Source organism: Papaver somniferum, chromosome 5 (genome assembly GCF_003573695.1).
Source record: "Papaver somniferum cultivar HN1 chromosome 5, ASM357369v1, whole genome shotgun sequence".
Classification (NCBI taxonomy): domain Eukaryota; kingdom Viridiplantae; phylum Streptophyta; class Magnoliopsida; order Ranunculales; family Papaveraceae; genus Papaver; species Papaver somniferum.
In genome coordinates, this window is record NC_039362.1 from 191,078,043 (window position 1) to 191,088,670 (window position 10,628).

At 36.0% G+C, this 10,628-nt stretch overlaps 3 protein-coding genes across 3 annotated transcripts; all 3 read right to left on the minus strand.

Moving 5' to 3' along the window:
• Positions 1-4,339: 4,339 nt before the first annotated feature.
• Positions 4,340-5,882, minus strand: LOC113278374 (dof zinc finger protein DOF1.4-like). The gene has a single exon (XM_026527232.1). The coding sequence runs from the start codon at positions 5,656-5,658 to the stop codon at positions 4,540-4,542; it is 1,119 nt and encodes a 372-aa protein (XP_026383017.1). The 5' UTR covers positions 5,659-5,882; the 3' UTR covers positions 4,340-4,539.
• Positions 5,883-7,269: 1,387 nt separating this feature from the next.
• On the minus strand, positions 7,270-8,157 carry LOC113280400. The gene has a single exon (XM_026529026.1). It carries the CDS (start codon positions 8,155-8,157, stop codon positions 7,270-7,272), a length of 888 nt encoding a protein of 295 aa, XP_026384811.1.
• A 167-nt stretch (positions 8,158-8,324) lies between these two features.
• Positions 8,325-9,789, minus strand: LOC113280401 (zinc finger MYM-type protein 1-like). Its single transcript, XM_026529028.1, has 2 exons — positions 8,737-9,789; positions 8,325-8,654 (listed from the first exon to the last, which is right to left on the minus strand). Exons 1-2 carry the CDS (start codon positions 9,787-9,789, stop codon positions 8,325-8,327), a joined length of 1,383 nt encoding a protein of 460 aa, XP_026384813.1.
• Positions 9,790-10,628: the final 839 nt, after the last annotated feature.

Consider the following 10,628-nt stretch of genomic DNA (forward strand, 5'->3'; position numbering starts at 1 on the left):
AATTCCCATATCTAAGTACAATAGACGCATTGTTGTACTTAGTATAACAATGTACTCGATTAAATTTTACATCCTCAGGGAACTTGTTAGCTAGATATAGCTCCGCGCCAACGCAACGTCATTGGAATGGTATAGTGAATGTGATCATGTACTTAAAAGTAACCATTGACAGAAATTTATTTTATCCCTACAAAGACATTAAAAGGAATGTTAATGAAAGTGCAATCCAAAAGTTGTTGATTATGAAGGAACAATAATATTTTCTCCAACGAAAGTAATCATAGGGAGATATGGTAGATTATTTTCTAAGTCATTATCAATATTCAGTTTCGAAAAATACATGACTAAAGGAACTGTCCGGAACAACTCTGAAAGTAATCAGGGGGAGATGCCGACATCAGGGAGAGGATCCAAGGATATGATGTCGACATATTTTACTTCGAAACTGAAGATGTGTTGTACTCTTTTTCCCTTTGATCGAGAATAGTTTTTCCCAAAGGGTTTTGTTACTCGACAAGGTTTTTAGCGAGACAACACTAAAGACATCAAGTATGTTGAACGTTGAAGACATAAAGATCGCGTTGATATTACTGAAAATATCTAAATCAAAGAAATGAATGGCGATAGTCTGTTAATAAATGTAACTTCCAAAAATCAACAACATGGTCTTATAAACACTCAAGTCACCAAAGTAATGTGTGATAAACTACCTTTGACTATAATAGACTAATGAAAATTTTCTGACATCAGGGGGAGCATATAATGGTGTGTTGAACTCTTTTCCTTCACCGAGGTTACTTTTCCCGCAGGGTTTTATTGCTCGACAAGGTTTTTAATAAAACAACAACAAACACCTGGAATATAATTTCCCAGCTAAGACTATTGTCTTTCCTACAAGGATTTTCTTCCTTATGAGTTGTGAAGAAATTAATCAATTTCAACGAAGCAAAGTGATCAACTGCAACATATCACCTTTACTTGTATCTATCACGTTGTACTCTTTTTCCTTCGTCAAGGTTTTGTCCCACTGGGTTTTCCTTGTCAAGGTTTTAATAAAGAAACGAAATTAAAGTACATTCTAAGTTTGCTTAATATTTCTTTAGTTCAGGTTTTTTCCCTCTGGGTTTTCCTGGAAAAGTTTCAACGAGGTAATTAACTTAGACTCCTCGGTCTTTGAAGATCGTATCACATGTGATGAAATACATGTAAGTACGAGACAACATGTGAAGTACTACATATGAAGAGTTGTATACCAAGGTTTTGTCCCATTGGATTTTTCTTTATCCAAGTTTTAATGAGGAAATTGATTTCGGCACAAGTCATCAAGGAGAGCGACATTTGAAGAACTATATGTGAAGCACTATGTATAAAGTTTTGTTATTGAACCGCACAAGGGAGAGTGTTACAGGGCCTACGTCCCACTGGGTGTGCGGTCCAACTAGATTCCTAGTTTTGTATATATAGGAAACTATGTAATACTTCTAAACTGATCTCCTAATAATATATCCTTCTCCTTGTCTTTACGTCTTCTATCTTCACCTCTGATTTTCCTCAAACAATATCCAATTAATTTGGGTATAACCCAATTCGGCGAGTATAATAAAACCTAATGCTGTAATCTATTTACTTCCATATTATTTTCATCTCCAACAACGGATTCCTATTCTCCCTCTTTCTTTCATTTTCAAACCAAAACATCGTTTGTTATCGACGATTCAAAAAATGATTAATCGTTTTTCTTTCTTCTATATAATATCGAAGCCATCAAGATTCGAACAAGCCAATGGAATTACTTATCATAATAAACTTCTATAATTATTGTAGCCTTAAATATGGAGACAATGTGTTCAGCTGTCTAATACAACGGGTAACACACCCCTTTCGTCCATAATGCAGACGAGGGATAGGTGAATGGATTCCCATTATAGAGGATTAGATTCCTCCATTCTCCGGTCTCTCAGAGTTGATCTTGTGATGACAATTGGATGACCTAAGTGTCTGGGCTTGCTTAAGGGAGTACGCCTAGCCGCATCAAATCAACATTAATCAAAACAAAAAAAATAAAAAAAAACCCAGTGATTCAGATGAACCGCGAAAAAAACCACACAAATAAACCGCCATTCACATTCTTTTAGGATTTGTGGTCTCCAATGGGCCCCGGCTCTCGGAAGTTTAGCAGGGGTCCACCTGTTTTGTGTCTGTCGGTTATTTCGTAGTTTTTTGCTCGGTTATTTCGTAGTTTTTTGCTCGGTTCACGGAGACTTTTTGAGAAGAAAAAAAAAAGAGAAAGTAGTTTGTAAGAAAATGTAAAAAATGTCTTTGGTAGTAAACTTCACATTCACATACTCACAGCTAAAAACCAGAGTTACCGATATGAAGATAGAAACTAAGGCGTCATGTCGCAGCAATACTAACGACCAACAAGTTTGTTGTTGGATGTATTTATCTCCGCAGAAACGCATACTAATACGATGACAAGTGTGTATTCTGGATGATCGAGATTAGTTAGACGCACCCATTAACAATTGTTACTCAAACAACTTATCTATATTTGCTCCATAGGTACACAATTTTGAGCTGAAAACCCAGAAATTTAACTAAAACGCACCAACGCCCAAGCCATGCTTTCAAGCATGGAGTTTTGTCCGTCACATCCGAAGGACCACGTGATGCCTACCATGACATAATAAACCACTGTTGGATAATTAGAGGACCACCTGATGTGAACCCTAACGACCACCACCACTGCCAGCACTACTTGGTCCACAGCCCACCACCCGCGCTATTGTTCGTTAACAACCCCTTGTAACTATTGGGTACACCTAATAATAATAGATTTAGCTACATAAACATTAGCAAAACCTACATACAGAGCCACAAAAATAAGTTTGTTTTAAGGTAAAGCGTGCATGAATCAATCAAACCGGTCGAATATGAATTAACCATCTCTGGTTTCTGATCTAGATACGTATTCAGCCTTACAGCCTAAATCATATTAATTTAGTTAATTCTGTCTAGATGATTATGCTCTGATTCATGAACATGATATCCTTGAATTAGGTAATTAATCATGACTAGTGACTCCACTATAATTAGACCAACCTCACTGACATGAGAACAAACATTAACAAGCCGCCCCCAAAGGAAGATGCATCGTGTAATACTCTTACACACACAAAAAAAAAAAAAAAAAAAAAAAAAAAAAAACTGCTTGTTTATGATGTACTGCCATAAATCCCATATATATAGAGAGAGACTAATAACATGAACTGGAGAGAAATCAAACACCGCAGAAACAGGGATGTCACAGAAAAATTACTACAGCTAAATTGCTAAAACCATTTTTATCTTGCATTAATTTGCCACAGCCTACAAAACTTACAGTTTTGGGACAAATATGTAAACGCAACAGCAAACATGTCATTTGCGATATCCAATTTAATGATCACATATCACCATAACCCCAAAATTAACTTCCCTCATTAGTTTCAGTACTTAAAGCATCAGACTAAAAATAAAAGAGTCATTTAAAATTCGCAACGGTATTTGCACGTCATAGTTGGACGTAAATAGTACACAGTACCAATAGCCACAGTTTGGATAGATACATATCGAATCAATCAAAGAAACTCCATCATCATCCACTAAATCAATAGGATATGCGTGATTGGGTCCACATACAGTAATGCAAATCAGAATCATGATGTCAACACTTGCGTGTGCATGAACGAACCCTAAAAAATTCCTCAAAAGAGAGAAACGCATCACAGGGAATGTTATGGCCTTAGCTGATGTAGCTTATGCATGTTCCACTGCAACTAGGACCACTAGAAGTAAAAGGACAATAATCTTAGTATGTTTATGGGACTTGTGTTGGACCCTCCTTCATAAAGTACCTACAGTGGTAGTACCAAGTACTAGTAAGAGTAGTTAGTCATATAGCTAGGTAGTTAGTACTAGATGGCCCAGAACTCTCATGCACACTCGTCGTCTCTCTGTGATCACATAAAACTGACAAAGTAACATATTTCATTTTCACGCCACCATGATCTATCACAATGCAAAAGGACACCACCACCATTATATTAGTTTTAGAAATATTAGTGATCACTGAACAACTAGTAGAAAAACCAGACTATGAGTATATATATATGTTTGTACTATATAAGATCTCTACATCGATAGAGAATTGATTGAGAGAAAACATATTCGTATCGTGTAATGAAAATGTTGCAAAGAATAGAACCGGCCGGCCATTGTATTGAATATGGTTTGAGATAACAAGATATAGTAAACTAACAAGATATACTTGAACCAGAAGAATAGAGTTAAGAAGGGGTAAGAATAAGGAACGTAAAATTCTTGTAATTATAAACTTATAAGTAATACATTTTTACACTCATATTTGGATATATTTTATGAAAAAAGACACATTATGAGAACCCAAATTCTCTTTTTTATATATATATATGAACAATTGTAAAAGAAAGTAATGATATATAAATAAACAAAAGAAATCAAACCTGTAAGATTGTGAATTTATTGTCCAAGGAAAGTTTCATAACTAGGAAGAAGATGGAATGATGAGTTCCAATTACCGTCTAATGAATTTGAATGAAGTGTTGTTGCATGATCACCGGTAATTGGTTCGAAACCTTGTAATTGTGTTGGTGTTGATTGCCAAGTGAAATTCGAACTCGTTAACATGGAATTTGGAGAATTCAACCATAAATTATCTTGAAGAACACTACTAACATCTTCGGACGGCGGTGGTAATGGTGCTTGAAACATATAATTACTACTCATCTCCGGTTGTTGTTGTTGATCGTGGCTTGCTAAACATACTTGCTTTGTTTCGCTCAAATGAGTACCCGGAGATGGATTAGATATGCTTCCGATTAGATTCGAAGTTGAAGAACCAAACATACATTGCTCTTGAGATGATGGTTTATGAAGACGATGAGTAGGGTTTTCCAGGAACTCAAATGACGAACCAAATTGATGATGATCTCTAGGCAATTCAGTACCAGTAGTAGTAGGAATAATAGATCCTCTAGAATTAGTACAATCCGGTTGCTGGTTCAAGTACTTTGCATAAACTAATGCAAGATCAATAGTAGCATTATCATTAGTAGTAGTAGTACTAGAATCAGACCTTTGTGATGAGATAATATTGGTAGTCACCGATGATGGTGCATTATTATTCACCAAATTCCCAAATGACTCATTTCTTGAAACACCGTTTACACCTTGCAACGAACCACCGCTACTATCACCACCACCCTCATAATTCGAAGTCGAACGCGGAGACGAACGACTATTAGTCGAAATCCTTACAGATTTTCCTCTGCGGTTCTTCCGGCAACCTCCACCGATGGGTACATTACGTAAAGACCCACCTTTAGTCCAATATCTTCTACAACCTTTGCAAAAATAACGAGGTTGTGTTAAACTATAATTGTTATAATAACAAAACTTAGTATTAGAAGAATCACAGCGAGGACAGTTTGGAGCTAGTTCTACATTTGGTTTCCATCTTCTATCCATCAAGATTGGTCTAATTGGTGGACATGGTAGTACTAAGTCTTGATGAAGGTAATGTTGTTGTTGATGGTGGTGAAGATGATGATGATGATGATGATCATCTTGCATGAACATATCTTATGATTTAGTAGACTCTAGAGAGACAAATAGAGAGAGGAAAAAAAGAGAGAGATAGAGAGAGTTGTGAAATAACTAAATAACGTGGGAATGTGCATATATTATAATGTGTAGGTGAATATGGGAGTTGGTTAACGTGAGAGATAATGCAGAAGAAGGGGAGAATGAAGTGGGGATGGACGGTTCCGGGACCGTTAAGTACGTATGGTTAATTAATTTTGATTAACTGTATGTCCTTCTTGATGATGATGATTATTATTTATTAGATTTTTTTATTTTTTTACAGTTCCATTACCATAGGCGGATAGAAAGTGTCTGTGTTTTTTCTAGCTGAAGTTAAGAACAAGTGGTTGGGTCATTCCATTAGTTCAAATCATGTGGGTTAAGCTGAGTTAGCTAACTAAATATGTACACATATCAAAGATCTTAGTGCAAGTCCCAATTTAAGCTGGTTTAATATAGCTAGTGATACCATCATTACTAGTTTTGACTTCTCTAATTAATTAATTAATTAATTAATGGGAATCCATGCAAATTCAAAAAGGATTAAAATGGAAAATATCAGCTGTAACTTAATCTTCAGGCCTAATTTTTATGATATCATCAAGCACACACCTTACAAAAGGATTCAGGTTTCCAATGTTGTAATACTCTTATATCTCCGTTGGGCGTTGATTATGAGGAGGGGATGAGGGTAAAATTTCATTCTCGGATCATGGGCTTTAACTAATTAATTTCTTGGATCACGTAACGTACGTACAGAAGTTTGAGTTTTCATTACAAAAAGTTGGGAGTTTCAAGGAAGGAAGAGTAGGCTTCATATCTCCGTGGATGCAGGTTGAGCCGCTCGAATGTCTAGTTCTAGTCGTCTTGCCTACGTAAGCATTTTCTTCTAGTGGTCTTTAAAATGTTGTGTTGGCAATAGAGTTTTTGACCTAACATGTGAGGAAAATACAAGAAAGAAAGAAAGAAACAAACAAATACAAGGATTGGAGCAACATACAACATAGGCCACCAGCTTTGGTTGATTGTGTTGAGCCTGACTCGAGATGGTATCTCTGCTCTGGTTACGTATCAAAAAAGCGATCCTGAAACAGGGACGGACCCAGAAAATAGTGTTGGGTAGGACTAAACATATGTAAAAAATAATTTTTTTTGTTCAACAAGATAATCAAAGTTCTACCAAAGAAATTATAAAGTAGTACCTTTTTATTGATGCATATGTCGCTTGTCCAACAACCAAATCCCGATCATTTCATAAGCTTTATAACAATCGGTAGACTATATATCATCTCACCTGCAACGCTGCAACATAAATCGCCAAAAACCTTAAAATATTCACCAAGTGGTTAGCTCCATAAAATTAACAAAAACTTTCAACAACCAAGAACCCCTTCACTTTATAGCAAAAAGTTATATCCCATTAAGATTTCATAAGCGTTTAAGTACAAAAAGTTACATATTTTATAACAAAAAAGTTGTTATACATTAGGATTTATAAGTGGCTAAGCTAAGTACAAGTATAACATTTGATCCGACGAACTATATATATATATATATATATATATGCATAACTAGCTATAACAAAATATATGCAACCCGTATATACTAACTGAATTGGACCTTTCGTGGTCTCAATGAAGAAAAGTCATCTATGATAGAGTCACATGACACTTTTTCAGCAATTTCTCTTTCAGCATGGACTATCATACAATCTCCAAGAAACTCATTACCCATCTTGTTACGAGGTACCGTTTTCACAATATTCATACATGAAAATACCCTTTCTGCACTAGCTGTTGAAACGGAAAGAGTCAAGACAAGGTGAATTAATCTATCTATCAAATCATAGGCATTTGACTTACCAGTTTCAACCAATCGCTGACATAATTCATCCACAGTAGTCATGTTTCCAAAATCTGGATTGTCGACAATGTCTAACTTGTAATGTTGTAGTTGGCTTCTTAAAACACATACCTCTTGCCCCGTGAAATCATCAGGGTAAAACCTTTCTGCGAGACTGCAAAGGGAATCAATGTCAAAAGCTTTATAATTTTCATCCGGACTGAAAGCTGAACAAAGCACAAGTAGCTCCATTGATTCCTCTGTGAATCGATTGCTTAGCTCCAATAGGTGAAAATCAATGACAACATTAAATATATCAACGCGGTAATGATTTTCAATAGTCATATGGTCTTTCTGCTGACAAGAACGACCCGTACCCATCATATATCGATCTGAAAATTCAGGAAGGACAATGTCATGTTCATCACAAAAACTTTTAACATTTCCAAAAAAAGTAACCCAATTTTTGTCCCTCAATTCTTGAAGAAGCACTTTTGTGGACTTGACCAGATTCATGGCATTAACAATGTCTTGTGTTTTCTTTTGCAGAGCTTGACATAGCACTTCTGTTACCGCCATAACACTTCCCACCAAGTGTAAGATAAAAACAAACTCAAAATACCTAATTGTAAGATAAGCACCTTTCGCCATCCCCCTTATCTTAGAGGTGTTTCCATCTTTCATAAGATTTTGAAGGACTATGCAAGATGGATTATACATACGGATCAAACTGAATACAGAACCAAAATGTGAGCTCAACGAGTATCTGCTGCCCGTTTCAAAGTACGAGTTTGATTGGCTCCCGAACCAGTCTCAAGTTAACCATCAGCTAATTTTGTGGCGACCTCTAATACTGCTGCAGATTTCAATTGATTGTGACGCTTAGGAGAAGCCCCAACAAGCTTGACAATAACCTTTAACTTCTCAAAAAACAGATAAACATCTTGCTCATCTGTAGCTGCTTCTACTAATGCTAGTTGTAACCTGTGAGCAAAGCAATGGACATAATAAGCATATGGACAATCTCTAAGAAACAATGCCTGCAACCCATTACATGCTCCTCTCATATTACTAGCACCATCATACCCCTGACCCCGAATATTTTCTACTAAAAGACCATATGAAGCAAGAGCTTCGGAAATCTCCCTCTTTAAAGTTAATGACGTGGTGTCCTCAACACTTCTGACTGCAAAAAACCGCTCTCTAATGCAACCATTAGTATCAACAAACCTCAGAGCAAATGGAAACAATAGCCATTTGCTCTTGAACTGATGAATCTTGTGCTTCATCTACAAGAATACAAAATTTAGCATCTCCGATTTCTGCACGAATAGTATCCTTTACCTTGTTAGCGAGAATATGTAGAATTTCCTTTCGAATCTTCGGTGAAGTATACATTGCATTTCCAGGTGCATTTCCTAAGACAACTTCAGCAATCTTGTCATTCAATATGGGTGCATATTTCATCAAACCAATAAACTTACCACGATTTGTTGACTCTAATGACTCATCGTTACCTCTAAAAGGACATGCATGAAGACCAAGCACTCTAACTGTCTCAATTGCAACCTTTAGTCGTAGCCTATTCTTTGCTATAATCTCCTTACTTTGTTTACGAAAAACTCTATCAATATGGTGAGATGGCCTCCGATGATTTTCACAAGCTTCCACAGCTACCATGTGAGAAGATTTGATATGTCCAACATGTTGAACAAATGAACATGTAGATACCGTCTTATTAGAACCAATATGCTTTAAATCTGAGAAACCTTCTATTGTAAATGCAGGACGCTTAGGTGGATCCGTTTCAAAAATAAAGCAAGGGAAGCAATACGCTTTGTTCTTTTCGATAGAGTACTCTAGCCATGAATGCTGTCTCAGCCAACTATATTGAAAATAACGATCTTGTCTTCCATCCCAAGTAGGAGGATATTTGGATAATCTAGGTTTGAAAGGTCCCTGTTTTAAATAAGCTTGACGTACCTCATCATGTTGATTCACTGGATATTCATAAATTTGGCGCCGCAAACCTGGATCACGCTCATAAGTACCTCCATTTCTTTGAACTGCAACTTCTTTGGCTTTACTAGATATAGTTGGTTGAGCATATGATGGCTTCTTTTGCTGCTGAGAAGTATCATGTTCATGGTGTGATGATGTAGGCATGTCAACATTTTCAGTAGAAGGAAGCAGCTCACTTGATTTATCACCCCTTTTAGGCTTGAAAAATGACTCTATCGTTTTTAACTTCTTAGCCGGTGGACGAAAATGGTCGAGTGACATTGTCGAATAGGATTAGTATATACCTGAAATTGTAAATAATCATATCAAACTATCAAAATATTAAAGCAAAAACAAGGAGTAATTACAGAACTATTGAATTTAAAACTTAACTCCAATTTGGATGAGGTATAACAGTGGAAAAGCTTTCCAATCAGGTATGAACTATAATTAACAGTGGAATCAAATTAAGAACACCCATATTTAAGTGAATCCTAATTATTTAGCAAACCAAAAAAAAATCAGCAAAAAAAAAAAAAAAAACCTAATTATTAACATAACAAGAGAATCCTTGCAATTTCATTATACTAAATCATTGATCTAAGATAACAAAACTAGAACTACTGATATTTATTAAGAAATATCACCATAACTCCATTATCCAATCTGATTAACAAAACAAAACCCTAGATTGACAAGGTAAAAAAAACGAAAACTACACACTATAAAAACCTTGAAATTTTAATCGAGCATCCTGCAATCTTGTTTACAAACTTCAAATTGAATAATTGATTATGATCTTCCCAAAATCAGATCGATCAAAGTTAAATTGAATACTACCACTGTGACATAGATAGGAAGTCCTCATTCCAACTCTTTAGTCTTTACTCTTCGAGACTTCTGCCAAGCAAAAGAAAAAGGCGAATATCTTAACTTTACTGGCTTCGATTAGTGGTGTAGGATCTTACACGTATCAATTTTTGGTTGTCCATGTTTACTGTCGGGCTAAATATATAAAAAGAGGCTAATCTGGATGGTATACAGTATACCTTAGAAATTAGTTTTCAAATCTGGGGAGGGGCTATAGCCCGGGTTAGCCCAACACTATGCCCGTCCCTGTC